General features: G+C 46.9%; 1 protein-coding gene across 2 annotated transcripts in view; it reads left to right on the forward strand.

Annotated features, from left to right (window-relative positions):
* The window catches only part of LOC118217639 (collagen alpha-1(XIX) chain), a 124099-nt gene that overhangs the window by 30435 nt on the left and 72583 nt on the right, over positions 1-21081 (forward strand). For both annotated transcript variants that reach the window (XM_035399564.1, XM_035399565.1), the window contains exons 13-18: positions 5535-5588; positions 9050-9103; positions 12468-12503; positions 15024-15053; positions 15370-15396; positions 15641-15685. In XM_035399564.1, coding sequence (XP_035255455.1) covers positions 5535-5588; positions 9050-9103; positions 12468-12503; positions 15024-15053; positions 15370-15396; positions 15641-15685 — 246 coding nt within the window. The remainder of the gene's footprint in view (positions 1-5534; positions 5589-9049; positions 9104-12467; positions 12504-15023; positions 15054-15369; positions 15397-15640; positions 15686-21081) is intronic.

A 21081-nucleotide genomic window follows, 5' to 3' on the forward strand; every position in this document is an offset into this window, starting at 1 on the left:
AACTGCTTTTCTGTGGAACGTTATGGCTGGCAGGAACTGCTTTTCTGTGGGAAATTGAAATTGCACCTGGAACATCGCCAGAGGGCAGTTTTATCGCAGCTCTGTCGCTCACAGATTTTAGTGACTGCAGTTGTTTGTGACTGATACAGTCTGCCAGATATTCATTATGAGATATATGATGTCATCAGCTGCCCCTGGCCTGTGTGGTATTTCATAATTTATGTAATATTAATAGAGAAACTCTGTTGCCTCATATTTGTTATCATTATGGAAAGTTTGTGCGGAAGGTTGAAGGACAGTCATAATGGAAGCAAATGTAAAACTCCTGCAAGCCCAGCAGCATTTGGATGTTCCTGGTCTTTAAAGATACTCCGGTTTTCTCCCACAATACAAAACCATGCAGGTAGGCTAATTGGAGACTCTGAATTTCCCATAGGTATGAGTGTGTGAGTGAATGGCATGTGTGCCCTGCGATGCAAACAGTCCAGGATGTGTTCCTGCCAGGCCCCCAATGCATGCTGGGATAGGCTCCAGCACCCCCCGCGACCCTGACCAGGAATAGGCGGGTATAGATAATGGATGGATGGATGGTCTTTAAAGGCCAGCAAGCAGCTTTCAGGGAAAATGGGTGCAGGACGGGGGTGAGTTCTGATCCTAGATCAAGTTCATCAGCTGCAGTGAGACTCTACCCCGGGTGTACCACTATCTTAGAGAAACAGTTTTTGCCCAATATCAAAGTTAACTTAAATCATTTTTTTTTACCCTTTCTGAAGATGCTTCAGGACATAGGCTGGTTTTTTTTTTTAGAGGAAGACTGATCATTTAAGGTCACCTCTAGTTGAAGATGTGTTGATCTCATTTGCCTGAAAGGTTTTTTTTTTAATTTTTTTTAAAGAAAACACTGAATTCTCTTTCAATGACCGAACTAGTTGATGCTGTGTTACGGTGAATGTCTGATCAACATTGATAATATATTCTTTAAATAAGACTGCGACAAGTTTTTTGATGTTTTGGCTCGGTACTCCTGCATTCGGGATGAATATATTAGGTTGAAGTGCAGACTGTCCGCTTTAATTTGCAGGTGTTTACATCCATATTGGATTAACCATTTGGGAATTGCAGCCTGTTTTATGCTTAGCCCCTCAATTTTGGGGGAGCGAAAATAATTGGACTGTTGGTTACTCAGCTGTTTCTTGCTCAGTCCAGTTGAACATGCTTTTCACTTGCTGAAGACAAGACTGAAGGCAAAAATCCCCCAAAATAAACAGAAATTGAAAATGGCTGCAGTACAGGCTTGGCAGGGCATCAGCAGGGAAGATGACCAGTGTCTGATGATGTATGAGGGTTGAAATGAAAAGGATTTTCAGCCACGTACTAAATATGATCACTTTCATCCCTGGAACTTAATGCAGGTCTGGAGGGGTTAAATGAGAGAGATTAGAGTAGCTCGCTATCGATGGGAAAATTCCACTTAATTTCACAAAATCCATGAAAGCACTTTAGCTGCAGTATATGAAGTTCTTCTGGAATCTTCCTTGGCTCTTCTGTCATGGGCAGAAGAAGAATCATGGGGATACTGGGCTAGATTACCGACTAAAGGTGTTGTTGTGCTTTTTTCTTTTTCTTCTTTTTCTATTTTGTTTCTTTTTTGAAGTATTTTTCCCTGAGTAGTTGGCGTGGTGTTAGACCTTTGTCGGGGACAGGAAGTGGGTGGGGGTGGATGGGTGAGGGCTCGTTGATTGCCTCATAATGTTGTCTGTCACTTTTACAATCCCAGCGATGGATCCTGCCGTACTTTGGGAGTCGCATCTGGGCGATGAAGCAATCAAAAAAACCGGGGAATAACCTCACCTCCAAAAAAAAAAAAGAAAACATCGTTACCTCCAAAAAAACTGGCTTAATAAAGCACCTAACAGCTGTTCCCCATCTGCCACTGGCGTGATGGAGCCTCAGAGTGTACTCTGGGAAACGCAGTTTCTCCCTGGGCTTCCTGCCATAAATGTCTCATTTAAATGATATCTTCCTCCAAAGTTTGAATTGTTGCCCCATATAACTTACGCAGATTTATTTTCTGCTCTTTAACGAGGCGAAAATGCTACATTAGTTTTTATACAGATGGAGTTTTTGAATGGAATCTGGGTGCAGGTGCTGGGCTGGAGGACCAATCACCGAAGGCTCTTCCTGAGTATGAATCCTGCACCTGCTCAGATTTGCCATATTGTTGGCGTCCCAGATCTCAGGCATGCCTCCGCTATTAGGCTTTCTAAATGAACGCTTTGACCTAGCCAGCGACTTATGAATCACATGTGGCACAGTCTACAGTTTGCTATTCATTCTCTTGCAATGTAAATGCATCAATGTAAATGCATAGCGATTGGCTGTAAGATAGGGTGGGCAATGTGGATATGTGGCCATCTTTAATTCTGTTGTATAAAATACCTCTTAATATTGGTTAGTTACATAGCCCAGACCCAAACCAGTGACATCTAGGCTTATAGGGCTTAGCCTTTTCTTATGGCATGTGTAGTTCTAGATCGATCCACACCTTTACCAACTGAGCCATTTGAGACTGTATTCATCGACGGAGCTCATTGGGAGTGTCTATTAGTAATTGAGCCACTCAGGAAATTGTATATTGCCTGAGCCAATTAGATGAGCTTTTATTGACTGGACCGCTTGGGTGCAGTGTTTATTCCATTTATACACATGACTTGCATGGAAAGATGAGGTTTCGTTTCCTAGGGAAATTAAAATCACAGGCCAAACAAAGAATATGCAAATGTTCACACGCCGCGCGTCTGAATTTGTTCCAGCAGTACTAAACTTTTCATAACAGATATTTAATATCAGTCCTGCAATAGCGTTACGCATCCTGACTGCACAGCACAGCAAAGACAAATGAGCAAGTAAACCGACGCGGCGTGCTTTGTTTAGAACGGGGCGTTCCGGTTTTCGGGGAGCGCGCGGATTAGCAGGGGGGCGCGGTCTGCGTGCTCTCGCCGCCCGCGCCGTCAGACAAACGCCACGCGCTTAGGGGACGCTTCCGGGGGGGGGGGGATGTAGCGACGTCGCACTTCGTCGGCGGGGAAAACGAAGGCCGGCTCGCCGCCGCTTTTCCGCTAACGAAGAGTAAGGAGGCGGAAGACTCGGGATGACAAACGGAACGGGAGCGGCCGGTTTTTCCGCGAGTCCCGCCAGTACGGTCTCAGCACCCGACGATCACAGAGCCCGGCTCGCCATCCATCAGAGGTGCGCTCAGTTAACTGAGCGAATGCAAGCCGCCCCCCCCCCCCAGGTACAGCATCTCCCTGAGCTGTGGGGGACGAACAAGCTCTGCTGGAGGGTAGACAGAGCACCTCTCACAGAGATTCTCTGGGAAATTACTGGCAGGGTGATTTCAGTTTACTCTGCCAGTTTTAGTTCTTTATCCCCCCTGTGGGCAGGGCCTCCAGTTTGTCTCTCCTTGTTTTCTCGCTTGGTGCTTCAGTACTACACCAGCTACTGGCAGCGATGGCCTTTTTGTAAAGCCCGTTCTCAAACAATTATCCCTATTTGCACCACCTCAGTGATCTACGTTGATAAAGTAATTGTCACTAATTGAGCACAGAAGATGATTGACAGCGATGTTTACGTGTTAAATTCAGTTCAATCACTTATTACTGTAAACATGCTGCAGTATTTTTAAGTGTTGTACGGCGGCATGATTGGTTTTGTTACAAGGAGTGGGAAATACAGAAGTAAAAACGAGAGCAGTTATATAACATTTAACTTGCATAAAAAAAGTTAAATAAAAAAAATTAATTCACGATTCAGCTAATGAACTAATAATGGTCTTCAATCAAGTCTTCAGCGTCTTAGTGCTGAGATAAAATAAAAACCTGCATCCACACCAACCCTTTTCGGATAAGATTGGAGAACCCTGCTTTATATAGGTGCATTTCTCTTTTTACTGCCGTGATACACAACCCTGGTCCTGGAGAGCCACAGGTTGCTTTCCATTGCTTTTCACTCCTCCCCTCCTTTCCTCCACTCTCCCCCTACCACTCATCTCCTACCCGGAAGTATGTGGAAGAAAGGAGGGGAGGAGACGACTAGAGAATTTGTTGCTTTATATGATCTATTTCTCGCTGTAACATCAAAAATCTAATTGGTAATAATTGGTAATAAATGCATCATTTGGAAAGGGTTGACTTGATTAATTCCTACGTGCTATTCACATACTGAAACTAGAAGAGTGCACTCAGTAGAGTGCAGATCTCCGCCAGGCGTGTTAGCTTTGCTGATGCAACAATACAGGCTACACAATCAATGCAACCAGAGTACAAGTGCCACTGAAAATCCCAAAACCGCCGGTTCAGTGAAGTATCGCTAAAGGTGGTGACATGTTAGCTAATTTCATTCATATCAGCCACGATGTGTTAGACAGAGCTAACGTTAACGTTATAGTCTGGCACTTTTGTTTAAAATCTGGACAGGAACAATCTGGACAGGAGCAATTCCACAAGACCAGCGATGTAAAATATCAATTTCAATCTAAAAATGGCAACAAAATAATTGCAACAGATTCAAACATTAACGTACCCCGTTAGTTGGCGGATTATTTTGTTGGCATTTTAGCGTTGAAATTGACATTTTACATCGCTGGTCTTTCATTCCAAACGGAAGCAGTTGTTGATCACTTGCGGCCCCTACCGGCCGGTTAGGAGGACTGAGGAGTTAGCACTCAATGTATTTCAATGGACAATGGTGGAAATGAATTCAAATAAAATACTTGTCGTTGACCGATTTGCAAAATATTCGAGAATTCAGGTCCTTGGCCTGCTGTCAGCATGCGCAACGAGTATTAGGCTGATCGGCCCAGTAATATGCGAGATTAGCTACGGACAGGTACACAAACACACAGACACACACACGACCAAACACACACGCACACACACGACCAAACGCATAATCCCCTCCAGGCTCTCGCCTGGCGGAGATAATAAAGGTAGCTGCCATGCTTATTATTTTCTTGGCCCATGTATCTGTCGAGTGCACACAGTGAAGTTGGGTGTTGGAGAGTACATATTGCATCACTCTCTATCAGTGTGTTATAGGGCTCGACTTTCAAAGTCTGATCTGCTCCAATGACCCTGCTTGTACCTGTACCTTCAGATTGCCTTAAAACACATTATACATAAAGCTGATATGCTTGTAAAACAGTTGCATTGGAATGTTGTCCAACTAAAACGAGTTAAGCCTTTGAAGTTAATACAAGTGTTTATGCAATTTTTTATATTGGATGCGCATTTCAAATTTCATCTGACTGTCTTGGTAAAACCCCAGGCATCAAGTTCAACCCGTCTTTTTATATTCACTATATCTGAATTAAAATAATAATAATAATAATAATAATAATGAAAGTAAAACATGCTTGTTAATTCAGTTTTCTCAGAATTTTAACGGCTCGCTCACACACACCTTTTCACTGCACGTTTACTGTTTTCCACGTTCTGTTGACGCATTCTGCTGATGTTTTCTGTTTCCTGTTGCAGGGTGAGAAGGGAACAGCGGGAGAGCAAGGTCCTGTGGGCTTACCTGGAAAAGATGTAAGGCACGAGTACTCATGAATATTCAAAACTCATTTCTAATTTATGCGAAAAGAAAAAAAAAAGAAAAAAAAAGAAAGGCATTGCATTGTGGGCATGAATGTGTGTGCATTAGGAAGAGGGCCTCTTGTTTTATTTAGTGTCCAAACCCTGTGCATTTTACATCCTCTATCTGGCTTGAGTTTGGTGGCTGACACACAGGCTCTTCTCTCGCCTCGGGCGTTCTGCGTGAGCGCGCGAACGCGTCGCCATGCGTCTCTCTGTCGACGCCGCGTCGGCGACGCCTTCCTCCGAACGCCGTCCGCGCTCGCGGGGTCAGCGTGCTGCGCGCTGTGCTGGCAGCAGTTTAAAGAGCAGTTTTTTTTGTTTTTTTTTACTGATGAACAGAATGTCTCTGGATCCTCTTACCAGAGAGGCTGAAATTCTTTAAGGCATATTTTCTGTGTGCGTGTGCAGTATGGGGGGGGGGGGGGGGGGACATCAGCTCCTACAGAGAAACTGTCAGAACAGCTCGCCTGTCACGCAGCTTTAGCAGCGAAACAGTGTTCCTCAGACGCCGTTTTCCGGGAAATCCGCGGCGGTTCCTCGTTACCCCCCCCCCCCCCCCCCCCCCACCCGAACATCTGCACCAGGGAATGGCTGACGGAACGGAAAGCTCTGGAAGCATTTCCTGCCGTAACCCCCGTGGCATCCGCCGGACGGCCCTCTAGACGTCTCTGTTACTCGGCGGGATCTTGTTCCGCCGGGCTTTTGAAGGCCTGCCATTCGGCGTGTCGACGGTTCCCGCCGCGGGGAAAAAAAAGAAAAAAACCGCCATCCGAGACATCTCCGATTGTACAGCACGCGGCAACCCAACTCCCGCTTTCTCTCCTGACATTTGCGCCCCCTCCCTCTCCCTCTCCCTCGACCCCCCCCGGCAGTCGTTCGTGGGATGCCTCTGCGCGCGTCCGCTAATAGCTAGCACGCGCGAGCCGCCGTAGAAAGATAAATAAAGGATATTAAATGGCGGCGTGTTAAGTAAGGATTCAGCCTCAGTTCTTGCTGTGTGAATGCCTTCACCTGGTCTAACTCGGCATTCAGGAGCGACAGCACCAGACAGCTCTGGGGGTAGTGTGGTGTATAATTAGCAGCCCCCCCCCCACTTCCAACCTCCCTCTGAGTTCCTCAACCCCTGTCTACCTCCTACCCCCCACCCTCCCCCCCCCGGACCCCCATAAACCCACCCCCTGACACATGCACCCCTCCTTATGTATACCCTTCCGCAGTAGCCCTAGGTGTGTGTGGGTCGGCTAACGGGCTAACGGTGGCCCCGGTGTCCCGATGTTTTCGCCGGGGCCCGGAGCTCTAATTGGCGAGCCGACGGCTGAGATGAGACGGAGGAGGAGAGGAGACTTCCTGTCTCCCAGATGGGGTCATTAAACACAGCCGGCGGGAGAGAGGGGGACCTTTTCAGCAAAGATCAACGGCGCGCATCGTTTACCATCGGCCTCCCGGCCGCCTCCGCCATCTTGCTTTTCGGTTTTATCCACGGGGGCACGCTCGGTCGCGTTTTTTTTTCTGTTACCGCGGCTTTTTCATTTATCCGCGCGCCGAGGCAGGACGGCCGAGGACCGCGTCCTGCGTCGGACTTTCTCCGCGGTGCGGTCGGTTTCCGCGACGCAGCGGCGAGCGTGAAACGCCGTCTTGCGTTCGCTCCCGCGGCCGACGTCGTCGAGCGGGTTCGCACAAAGACACGGGGGATTAAAAAAAAAAAAGCGTCAGGAGGCTGTGTCTTTCCGGGCGTTACTGTAAGCCGACGGAGGCCACCTTTGGGTGTTAAATACATAATAAATATCGACCCGCGGCAGAGAAACGTGCGGCGGTGTGTAACAGCCGGGGAAATCGACGGTCTGAGCGGCGGACCGTGAAAAGGACCGCACCGCTGTCTCCGTATCGACCCGGCCTCCCGCTTCTCTTCCACAGCGCTCGCTAATATTCAGAAAAAATCATTAGTCGGGGAAAAAAAAGATTATGGTGTTCGTCTGTGAAGACACATCTGAGTGCTATAGACCTATTTTCTGACCACAATATGATTATCTGCTGATAGCGTATGATAGCAAAATCAAGGCACATGCAAGAAAATACTGTGGTAGAAGATGGAGGTAAATTTTATGCTCGTACCTGTCCATTTCATCTTTTTAAGGATGACACCTCATAGCGATCTGCTGCACAACATCTATGGTTTCGGGTTAATACCACAACATAACATATATCGCTCACAGTGATGCCACAGGGCCCTGTCGTGATAGGCTGCCAGCGAATCAGATTACTGTTGTCTCTGCTGCCGAGGCTGTGTTCATTCCATCGAACCCGAGTCCAGAGGGCCGGGGTGATGACGTGGACCCTGATTAGGGTCAACAGCAGTGATATTTTAATTTTGAGGCTTAAGATGAGAGTATTGATGCCGGTGGAGTCGATCTACACCATACGTTTCTCTCTAATTAGGATCAAGGTCAATGTGAAGAGAAACCCAATTTCCACAAAACTTCTCAATTCCAGAAAGAGTTTTTTTTTTTTTAAACTGCCAATTTCTGTTTACTTCATTAACCGGCTAATGCTTTCCAAAGTAGCGAAAGTGTTCAAATGAGCTTTGTTGGCGTGAATACAGCTCAGACACACCTTTTGATTAAAAGTATCTTGGTTCATTTCAGAGGAGATAATCCTCTTTGCCCTGCATTATTTTGCTTTTGTAACATTTCACTTCAGTGGACAACGAAAGATAATCAGCATATTTTTTAGCCACGTAGCTGCACAACCCGCCTTCCCCACGTAGTGTCCCAGACCCCCAATTAGCCAGAGCCCAAACGCCGCCCCTTTGGTTGGTCGGTTTGTGACGGATGTCTGGCGGCTTGACACCCAACGAGGGCTGGTCGTAAATTTAGCCTGGATTTATTAAGAGCTCAGTCAGGGACTGCGCCCATTTATCCACAGCATGTTCTTCACCTGTTCCCCCCATGATATTTCATCACTCGGAAACCTAGAATTTTCTCACCGCCATTTCTGCTACTGCTGCATGCGTCCCTTGTGGAGGCCATGAACTCCCAAATTTTCGACCTCAACCTAAGAGGCACAAATCCGTTAATCGCGTACCCCTGCGAGAAGAATTTCCAGAGACTAGACCCCTCTCAACACCAACCAAAGTCAAATGATGTCCAACAGTGGCGTGTGAGGGTAGCATCACGCTACCTTATTTACTTGTTTACTTGCTCGTCCCTGGAGACTTAACCGCCAGCTGCATTTTACACTATTAATACATTAATTTTGTGTCGGCCATTTTAGACTGCAATAGCAATAGCTTCTTCCCAGCTGGGGAAGCGAGCGGCAGCAGTAACAGTAAACACAGACCCGTGATGCAGCTGTGGAAGAGATAACATGGGCCCACGCTCCCTTATGATTTTTACCGCTTCCTTGTTTTACTACAGGGCTTGAAGGGAGATCCTGGACTTGATGGCCTGGTCGGCCCCAGAGGTGATAAAGTGAGTATAAAAGCGCTCCGCGTGCTCGTTTTAAAAGGGTGACCCGCTGAATCACTAAAAGCATCATCTTTGATCTTACCAGCCAGTGCTTCGACCACACTTTTTATTTTTAATGGGAGGCCACGCCCGGCTGAGATATTTGCGCGTGATTTATATGTTTATCGGACTCGACATCGGTCGTTACGGCAGCGGACACACCCCAGAATAGTCCCGTGTCACACCAGAGGTCAGCCGTGCGATGTGTATTTCAGTGTCGAAGGCAAGCGGTCGTGGGCCGCCAGTTTCTTCAGGGCACACACACCATTCACTCACACTCATACCTGTGGGCAATTTTGAGTCTCCAATTAGCCTACCTGCATGTCTTTGGACTGTGGTAGGAAACAAGAGTACCCAGAGGACACCCACACGGACACAAGGAGAGCATGCAAACTCCACGCAGAAAGGCCCAGGATTCCTACAGAAGTTAATTTAATAGATATGTATAACATCCATATTGCATACTGAGCATTTTGTAAAACTAATAGAATTTTAAAAATGACAAAAGCACAGTGTTAAAGTTTAGTATGAGATAAAGAAATAAATCCACTTCCAGATACTTCCAATTTAGCGCTTTCATATTCAGAAGATATTAAATTTAAGTTGATTCATTTTTGCCATTCTTGGAATACATGCAGAATGTCTCTTTTGAGGTGGGTTTTCTGTAGCTGAAAGTCATCATTTTTTCCTTGAAGCTGAGGAATTGTGTTCTTGTAATGAGGTGCCATATTGTTAGCTTGTCCTCTTTCATTTTTACTTCTCGCCGGTGTCTTTGTTGTCATTCGTTGTTGTCGTTGCCTTTTTGAGGCATCCGTCTGATTGCATGTAATTGAAGTCGCAGCATGTCCCAGCATTGAAGTTCTAATGAGCTTTGTGGGTTGTTTTTTTTTTTTTGGCTCAAAGAACTGGCAGGATAACCGGCTTATCTCATCGTTTCAGGCTGGGACTGATCAATTTATGTGGAAAGCGGCAGAGGACCTTGGCTCCTTGCGCGCAGAGTAAATTCATTCTGGAACGTCGACAAACGGGCCCATTTTTAATTTGAATTGTGGTGTGCGCGCGTGGCGGTTCGCAGGGAGGATCAAAAGGGACGTTATCCACCTACCGGTCTTTGGTGCGGGCGCCCCGCCAGTTGCTGTCTTTTTGCGGGAGGGACCATCTCGTCAGACCCCCCCCCCCCCCCCCCCGCAGTGGCAATTTTGCAATAAACTCCCAGCAAGGGGTTTAAACTTTCACTGAATCTTTGCCTTCCACCGGCATTAGGGGGTGAATCTTCATAAAACACGCCGAATTAAAAGGCCATAAAAATTTGGCTCAGAATATTTCGTAATACGCAAAACTCTCACCTTAAAACCTGCTTTTGCGTCAGTCGGTGGGGAGATTTGGATTTTTATAGCCTGTGAAATTAATTACAGCATATTGAGCGCTTGATTCCTTAACGTGAAAGGGCCCTGTTAAACGAAGGGGTTTGGAAGGTTGGGGCAGGGACAGTCGGCTCAATCAGGCTCCCCAGGAAGACTTCAGCTCTGGAGAAGTGGAAGTTTAGCTAAGCTGCTGTTCTCTGTGGCCCTGCCATTTTCGCCCAGGGTTAAGAAACTGCACTGCACTTTTTATGAGTTACTGAGAAGAAAATTTAAGGTGTACGATCCACGCACGCGCACACACACATACATGCACCCACACACACACACCTACACACACACACACACACACACACACACAAGCCTATGCTCATGAGTAGTTAAGGCCCCTTAATGATGAATTGTTGCTCTTGACAAATAAAATCATGTCAGCCAGTGATATCCTAGTAATGTCCTGGTGAAGACTGGACAGGCAACTAGGTATTCAGCAACATCACAGAGATGACACTGATAGTGTCACTATTTTTTTTACAGTCCTTTTATAACTGTAAAATTATGATTAAATTAATTCAGATCCTGTTTGATTTGGGTCATGCTGCTATCAACCAAACTGAACTCTCATTATGCATCAGAAGCAAGTGCATACCTGCATACCCGTTATGAATAATGCAATGTGATTTCTGAGTGCGCCTCTAGCTACTACATGCCACATATTCACACACACACTGTGTCAGAAAGCGCTAAGTACACTGTGACAACATACATGAGCAGTTGGAATGAGCTTTTTAAATTATTTCTGGATGGTATGCGCAGTGAATTAGCTTTAGCACATAACCCCCCATTTGTTCTAATCACAGAGTTTATTTTAGCCTGCCAAATGTGAAAGTAAGGACACCCCCACCCACAATCCCGATCCAGACAGCTGCAGAAGGTTTCCCCAGTACCTTAATTTATGACAATTTGGACTTCCTACTTACCAGCTTGTTTAATACCTCATACTGTAACCTGGTGAATCCATTTGATTATTTACTGTGATAGATGCCTCATTACCTTTGCTTCCATCCAATCTACCCTTACTCTGCACCGGGCCAGCCAACAGGGGATGGGCCCCCCATCTGTAGCCGGGTTTCTCCCGAGATTTCTTCCCTTTGGGGAGGTTTTGCTCTGTTCTGTTTGAGCGTTTTTCTCCTCACTGGGGAGTTTTTTTACAATGCTAGCTTGCCTTTTGTGTGTTTAGCCCTGGCTTCTGCCCAATTTTCCTTCTGTTCCTCTGGACAGCGTCTGTGTGACAGTTCTCTGTGAAAAGCGCTATACAAAATGAATTGAATTGAATTGCATTGACACACGTTCTGACGTTTGTAAGGGAATGGGCCTTAAGGCTAAGCAGGACACACATTAGGAGATTGCTATAATGCAGCGAGATGTGATTTTATTGATGTGTAGGTTTCTGAAGGGCCTGTGATTCAGGATTGGTTCTTAGATGCTTTAAAAAAATCCATAGCGCACACGAGCACAAACACACATGCATTATATTCTGGCATTTAGCAGATGTGGTCCAGGGTGGTTTACACAGTCTGCGTTTTACATACAATCCATTTATACGGCTGGATATTTACTGAAGCAATTCAGGTTAAGTACCTTGCTCTAGGGTGCAAAGGGATCGGCCTACATCGAACCCACAGCCTTTGAGATACATGTTCATTTCCCTGATCATTATTCCATACAGCTACCTCAGACATAGAGACACAGAACACATAGAGACACATGCATGCGCACACATACACACACACACCCACACACATGCACACGTGCACACACACACACACACCCACACATGCACACACATGCACACGTGTGCACACACACACCCACGCACATGCACACACGCGCGCACACACGCGCACGGGTACATATGTGTTTTATGGACTGTAATGTAATGTGCATATGTCATTGTGTTTTTCTCTCAGGGAGATATGGGCCCTCCCGGACTGCCAGGTCTCTCTGTAAGTAAATCCTTTGTATTATTAATGCAAGTTTGTCTTCATGTAGAACGGCTTGCTGTTATAATTCCAGCAGTAATGCGGGAAATCTGTCGCGCTGAAGTGGCCTTTTTTCATTCAGCACAAATACGCAGGTGTGGAGCCTGCTAAGAGAGCTAAGAGTATGCATGACCTGCTATGTGTTTGAAAGCTGCAGGATGTGCAGGGTAGCCTGCGTTAGCTGATAGGATACAGTATCCAGCTGTTCCTGTAGGCCACAGAGCTAGCACATGATGAAACCTGGGGTTGCAGGACGGAGCTACTCTGTCTGTGTGATGTACCCAGCAATTCTGGACGTAAGAAAGGCCTGCTTTCAATCCACGTTTGTCCTGAACTTTGATTTCCAAATAGAGCACGGAAGTCGCACCTTTTCTTCACAAACTCAGGTTTAGTGATTTCTCGGCTCTCAAACTCTCTCTCATACACACACATGCAAACACACACACTCACACAATGGCAGGCACATACACTCACAGTTACACAGCTTCACACTCAAGGACACACATACAAACACACACACACACACATAATGGCAGGCACATACACTCACAGTTACACAGCTGCACACACACACACACACACATAATGGCAGGCACATACACTCACAGTTACACAGCTGCACACACACACACACACATAATGGCAGGCACATACACTCACAGTTACACAGCTGCACACACACACACACACACATAATGGCAGGCACATACACTCACAGTTACACAGCTGCACACACACACACACACACATAATGGCAGGCACATACACTCACAGTTACACAGCTGCACACACACACACACACACACACATAATGGCAGGCACATACACTCACAGTTACACAGCTGCACACTCAAGCACACACACATAATGGCAGGCACATACACTCACAGTTACACAGCTGCACAGTCAAGCACACACACACTTGCAGAGTATCACGGTGCAGCAGTAGATGACGGGCAGATTGAAAGCTTGCTGCAGGAGGTTATCTAATTATCTGCACCTCAAGAGGGGGATCTGGCCGCCAGGTTTAATCATGGCAGGGAGCCGTCTGTGGCACAGACGGGCGCTCACGCTACTGCAGCTGCCCCGCCCCTCGCCACACCCCACACCCCCCCCCCCCCCCAAATTCTCACTAAAGTCCCAGGAGCTTATCGTCACTCAGTCTAATTATACTTTCATTAGAATGAGCGAGATGCCAGCGATCCTGCCCAGCTTGCAAGACCGCACTGATCCCGCTACCCGGAGAACGTTCTCTCAGCGTTACCGCAGCGCTTCATAAGTCCGTCCATGTGCGCAGTGTCACTGCCAGGTTTGTCCTTCACAGGCACCCATATTTTAACAGGCAGTCAGCAGGCAGCCCTCCTGAAGCAGTTAGCTTTACAGGCTGTAAATCACGCACTATGTGGGCTACACCATATGCGTAGGTACACACTGTGACCCGGGAGCTGGAATTACATCTTAATAAAGTTTTTTTTTTTTGGTCATATTTCTTGTGCAATGCTGTTGATGCAATTGATGTCACCGATTGATCGTCGAGCTCCCTGTTGAATACAGCCATTTTTGAATTATATTTTAAGAGCGGTGTCTCAGGAACGTTGCGAAAGGCTATATCTGTGTCTGTTTCCTGGAGAAGCCACCGGGCTTGTGACGATGCCGTTTTGGAAGGAGGTGCCAGTTCATTGGCGCGGAAGGCATCTGAAAGTTCACAGGGTTTATTTGTGACGCCCCCCCACACCCTCCCATACCGTCCCGCCCTTGTGCACCCCAGCCTCGAAATCATTTGTTTTCCACCCGAGGTGACCGCTAAGTGGTCTTTAAAAAAATCTGGTGATTTACCATCGCGGCTTCTCTGTGAAAACAGCTGACAACACATGCACACACACACACACACACATACAGACACGCACGCATGCACGCACACACACACACACACACACATACAGACACGCACGCATGCACGTACGCATACACACACACACACACACACACACACACACACACACACACACATACAGACATGCACGCACGCATACACACACTCACACACAAACACACAGACACGCGCACACACGCACACACACATACAGACACGCACGCATGCACGCACACATACACACACTCACACACAAACACACAGACACGCGCACACACACATACAGACACACACGCACACACGCACGCATACACACACTCACACACAAACACACAGACACGAGCACACACGCACACACACATACAGACACACACGCACGCACCCACGCATACACACACTCACACACAAACACACAGACACGAGCACACACGCACACACACATACAGACACACACGCACACATGCATACACACACTCACATACAAACACACAGACACGAGCACACGCGCACACACACACATAAACATTGATAAATAGACAGCATTAGACAATAGCAGTCCATCATTCAGATGTTCTGTATGTAGTATATAATATATGTGTTGTTGTTTTCAGATGGAACGTGAAGGACTAAAAGGAGAGCCCGTAAGTCATGATTTAATTCCTAATGAGCTTTTAATTCACTTAATGAATAAAAATGTCTTGCCGCTCTGGGTAATGATTAACAGGGTAATTGTAACCAGTTCAGTGTAAATCTCATATAATTTGTCCCTAAGACCCCCCAAAAATATTCACTCTGTACAAATTGTACCTTAAAGCAATGCAGATTACATTCTAACTGGCAGAACCTGAGGACTTAGAAAGTGACAGTACTGGAGAGATTAATTGTGATACGTTCCAGAACGAAATGTTCCGAATTAGGATCTGAATGGTAGCTAATATGTTCTAATGACTTCTGCAGGGCATGCCAGGTGTTCCCGGAGAACAGGTAAGGGGGGGGCGTCTGATAATTCCTCTAGTAAAGTTAAAACATATTCTCCTATTGCTGTGAAATTATCTTAAATTAGCTTTAGCTTAATTGTCAAACTTCGCTATCTGTTTTTGTCTTTATGGTAGTCAGTATCTCCCCTATCTGCTGTGTCTGCTTTCTGCAGTATCTGCTGTCTATATTCTCTCTACGCTCCATGTTTTGAATCTACTTTTTAAAATAATATTCTTCTCCCCCCCCCAAGGGACCAGCTGGAACCCCAGGAGCTCCGGGTGCAGAGGGCAAGAGGGTGAGTAAACTTTAGAGCGCCTCCCTCAGTGTGCGTGTGTGTGTGTGTGTGTGTGTGTGTGGTGACCCCCCCACAAGCCGGAGACAGGGACCAGCAGCTGGAGAGAGGGGGATGTTGGGGTGTGTGTGGTGTGTCTGTGTGTGTGTGTGTGTGTCTGTCTGTCTGTGTGTGTGGGCGGTAAGAGAAAGCAGCGGAATGCTAACAGAATGAGCCGGAAGGCCTCGGCGTCTGGCCCGGGGGTCACGTTTAGGGAGAGAGTGACTGGCGGCACGCATGGCCGTCCCGGCCAAAGACTCACTCCGCCGTGATTTATCCTTAAAAAAATAAATAAATAAATCTATTAGGCTCTCGGCGTGGCCTTAGGCACACAAGCCCCTCTGGATGTCCCCGTGCCCTTCCCGTGACCCGTCAAAGGGCAGGACGCCCGGGACCGGCTGGGAAAACAGAGCCGGGGAGAGCGTGAACAGCCGATTTTCGCCGGCTGTGCGCGGGGTGGCGGGACCCCGTGACCCGCCCTTCGGTCACGCGAGCGTTCGTCTCGCAGGAGGGGCCACCTGTCGCCGCGGGTCATCCCCTGAGCCACAATGGCCCCTCTGGCCTTAAGTGCCTGGGCCGGGTAAAAAATCTATTAAAACCGCCAGGTCACTACCGCGACTGTAAATTACTGTGTAATTTATGTTTCGGGTGCACTGTGGGCACTGCTGTGTTTCCGTTTAGGGGAGACGCGTTTCGTTCTGAAGCTGCCGTAGGTGGAATGAGCTCGCGGACACGGTGGTGCGATTTTACGGGAGTGCGAAGGGTGCGGAGTGGGTCTCTGGGAAGGCATCTGCACTGTGTGGTCCTGACAGTGGGCGTTGGACAATGTTCAGCCGTGCGGTGTCATCAACGGAAATTCTATTTTAAACAATTTAAGACGCTTCAGGTGCCCCCCAGAACAGTGAGACATAGCGCTCATAAAAACGCCTGTAATATATTCTGTTTACTCCATGATTTGGGTTTACACTACAGGCTGAGCTGGGACACACAAAAGGCCACAACCTCAGCCAAGAATGTACTTTTCAAAACTCTTTTACTTCTTGAAATCTGGAATGTTTGCACATGTGACGATATTGAGAGGTAGAGTAAAATAAACCTCATGTTATACTCTCAAAAGTACCTTGAATGGAACTTGGTGAAATATAATAATAATAATAATAATAATAATAATCACCATCATCATCATCATCATTTTAATTGTCATCATCATTATAATTATGTTTACATTCCCTTTTGCCAAACCTAAAGTCTTGAACATAATTAAGCAATTAATAAGAATCCAAAAGAAAATGGCATACCCAGGACAAAGTACCATGTACCCTGATTTAAAAAAATATATATTAAAAGAACAAGACAGAATGCATGAATAAAGGTATGATGAAGCAACACCAGGATGGAATGTGCAAGAGATCAGCAGAGCAGCAGGTGATACGGCTGACTGAGTTTGTATGTAAAAACATGGGCACAGAAACATCAGCTCACCCTGAGAGAAGGTTCCAGAACTGCAGGGCGGCACTCCCAAAGACCTTCTGCGTAAGTGCAGTTCTGTTTTGGAGTGTTAAGGTGATGACAAATTTCTGAGGGCTCCAAAAAAAAACCTAACGTACAGCTCGGGGCAGTTTTAAATAACGTCCCCTTAATTAGCCGGAGCATAGCGATGGCGTCGAGCTCAAAGCGTTCATTAAATGAATAAGACCCGCTTGGGTGTGCGCTAACATCCCGCGAATTGACTAAACTAAACTAAAGCCTTCCCCACCCTCGACCTGGACAGCTTCTGCAGTACGCAAACGCGCGGGTGGCGCGGAGAAGAAGCCCCACGCGCCGGTTTAGCGGTCACACCCCGAGGCGTTTGGTACAGCGTGTTGTTGTGCCACAGAATGCTTGGCCTCCTTTCGCTATTAATAGCCTCCTTTGATGGCTGGACCGCGTCCTAATGACTGCGAAAGTGCTAACGTTTCGGTTATATTTAGGCTCTGGAAGTCACATGGCCTAGCGCTTCTTGTTGACCAGCCTGTCTTCGTCTTGCGTTGGGATGGGGGGGGGGGGGGGGGAGATTTAGTGGGTAGGGCGCGTATCTTTAGCGCGGGCCTGTTTACTGGTAGCGGGATTGGCATCGACGCGATCCGTGTTACTCAATTAGCACCCCTTGCTGGAGATTAGTCAGTGCGGGGCTGGGGCTTGGTTGTGTAAGAGGGGGTTTTTGCGGTGCTGGGCTCCTGGACGTCAGGGCTGGCCCTGATCCGTAATGACTTTGGTAATTGCTTTGGACACGGCGAGGAGCACGGGGAGATCACAAGGGAGGTGCCCCGCCCTCCTCCTGAAACCCGGGAGTAGAGTGCAGAGAGGTCATGCTCTTCAGGGCAGTACTGGAAAAGGCCTCTATCACAGACAGGGTCTTGAAGTACTGATTAATAACATCATTCCTGATGAACGTCTTCATCTTCCCCCAATGTAATAGGACTGTTATCGTACCTCTTCCCCCAAAATAATAGCATTTCTATCTAACCACCGGTGGGGGGTCAAGTAAACCAATGGTGTTATTTATTACCTCTAAACTGCACTTTTTCCCATGACATGTTGACAGGAACAGAGCAGACGGTGTCACGTGATGACTTGTCCGTTCAGGGTCTGGCTTCAGAAACAACATAAACCCCTTAATATCATTGACTCACAGGTCTTTTCTTTTCTGGGATAATCTTTTTTTTATTCCACGTTTGCTCTTCTTTCCTCCCAATCTGGAATCAGTTGTCGTTTCTGTATCCCCAGCCCATCTCTGCAGCCTCTGCCTGACACACTCAGGAGAGCTTATGGCCAGCATGCATTTCCTCTCATGTGCGTGAACAGCAATGCATTGTACGACCCAGTGGCCGACAGCTCGTGATTGTTAGCTGTGGTTAGCTTTTTTAACGTGTCACTTTTCATGGCCCATCAAAAGACTGGTATAACTTTGTAGAGTACCTTTGACACTGGCTGTAGTAACCGAGTCAGTCTTGTCTGTGCTTTTCCCTTATAAATAAACTGACAAATAAAAAATGTAAAAAAATAAATAAATTTAATGAAGAGAAATGGCAGCTGACTGTGTCAAGGCAGTGGACACTGCATCCATATAATAACGGACTGCCTATGTGTGGTGCCGTGATTATGACTTTAATATTGTCCACGGACAACTTTAATAATGTCCATGGCCGACTTTAATAACATCCCTGGCCTGCTTGTCAGGATTATGGACCCTAAAAGAGAGAGAGGTGATAAACACAGGGAGAAACAACACAGTGACAGACCAGAGGAAACCAAACGGAGGCATAAGCACCAACAGGCAAAGAGACTTGTTTTCTCTCTGTGCAAAGGGTGAACAGTAAAACCCTCTTCAGGGTCAGTAATGACACGCTAAACTCCATACTGCTACTGTTTCCCTGTGTGAGACGTCCGGAGGGAAGGACAAGGTCTTTATTTTGGATTGCATCCCATTACACTCCACTCCTCACCTCCTTTCCTCCACTGCCCCGCTACCACTCGTCTCCTACCTGGAGTTTTGTGGAGGAAAGGGGAGGAGATAAGTTTGAAGCCACTTTGCTCTTCTTCTCCAATATTAGGACCCTGGAGGGAGGGAGGACACAAAGATTGGTTTCTGGGGCACGGAGGAGACCAGCTGGTCATGGAGGAAAAGAGGATAAATTTATAAAGTATAGGGACGCACCCTTGTTGTGTTATTGGTTCAGGGGGAGCACATTTTGATCAAGTCAGGTGATTGGATAGCTCTGCCACCTCTCCCTACATCAATAACAGGACTCCTCCCCTTTTCTGGACCTGACCAAGTCTCTGCGAATGCTTATGAGTACCTATAAGAAGTGACAATGAATACCTAGTAGAACACTTAGACAGAGGAGGCACCGAATGTGAGTATTAAGTTTGGGCATGGGTTCAGCTCTTGGGCAGTCAGTTTTTTTAAGATGTGAATGTTTTCCCAAATAAATCGAGCATCTGTATTTACAGTCTCCCCTTCCGATATCAGCAGTACATGTTTTATGACTGTTTTGCAGATCCTGTCCTGAAGATGTGCAGAGCGGTTTTATTTGATTCATATATTATCAATTTACACAACGGTGAACCAAACTATTTAAAACTGCACCTTTCCTCAGTAATCACTTCCCAAACCACTGTAGTGCTTGCCTCTTATTACTGTGCCACACTGTTGGTCTCACACCCAGGTTTCCTTCATCAGGAAAAAATAGTTCAGTATCTCAGAGGAGCTTTTGTGGTGAGGTTTCCGAGCAAAACCTGGCAGCTTCCCAAGAATATATAAGGATGAATAAGTTTATAACTGAATCCTGGACACGACTATCTTCTCCGGTTCTGAGTTTGACCTGAAATGACCTGCAGCGCCACCAGTTAATCCCAGCATGCACCGGGGCCCACGCCATGCTGAAAGACTGCCATGACCCATTCTAACAGGGAGGCACGGAGGCTCGAAGTCTCCGTCTATGAATTATCGATCGCGCAAAAATAACCACTTCCTTTCATCAGTTTCCTGGAAGCTGAGCGTCTCTCCAGGACGAGGCATTTAAAATGCACTTTAAAACCAGTGGCACAAAGGGGCAAGAGGAGACTCCAGACTGTGATCAGATTTATTTTTTGTAATTTATTTTTTGAACACGCGAGAATTTTTTTAGGGTGGAAATGATCCAGAACAGACACACATCTCCCACGTGTTTTTGCTTTGCTTTTTTAGTTGAGGGCTTGGTTCGATGAGGAAGAGGAGCAGAATTTTTTCCCGTGGTGTAAAATTGATTACTAATGTTGAAAACTAATGAGCAATGCACTATAGTACACACACACGTGAACAGACCAGTTGAATATTGTTGAATATGTATCATGTTTAGAGCGGTGTGTTTTCCATATCGTTCTGAATGACCTGTTTCCGTTACGCGGTCCGGGTCACAGAGCTCGAGGGCTGGAGAACGCTGGCACTGAGGGGAGTGCGCGTGCTGAATTACGAGTGCCGCCATCTTGTCACCTTTGACCGCCGGTTTTGAGTAGCCTACCACTGAAGCCCACGAGGTGAAGGGCGGCAGTTGAGCTCGGCGTCGGCGGCGGGGACCGGCGGCAAATTAAATTAGAGATGTCGGCGGGTTCAGCCAGAGACTCACCAGCCCGCAGTCCTCCATAAATCTTCCATATTTTTTCTCTTTTTGTCGAGTGATTACTTGTGACAGAATTTTGCCATAGGAGTTAAATGTATTTGTACCGCTAACCACGAGTCCTTAGCAGACCGCGTAGCAGAGGAGTCTGGGAAAGGTCGATAAGACTGGTAAACTGGTTCTGAGGTGATCTTGGGAGGCCGTGCTGCTCGAGTCTGATCG

This window comes from Anguilla anguilla, chromosome 18, assembly GCF_013347855.1.
Source record: "Anguilla anguilla isolate fAngAng1 chromosome 18, fAngAng1.pri, whole genome shotgun sequence".
Taxonomy (NCBI): domain Eukaryota; kingdom Metazoa; phylum Chordata; class Actinopteri; order Anguilliformes; family Anguillidae; genus Anguilla; species Anguilla anguilla.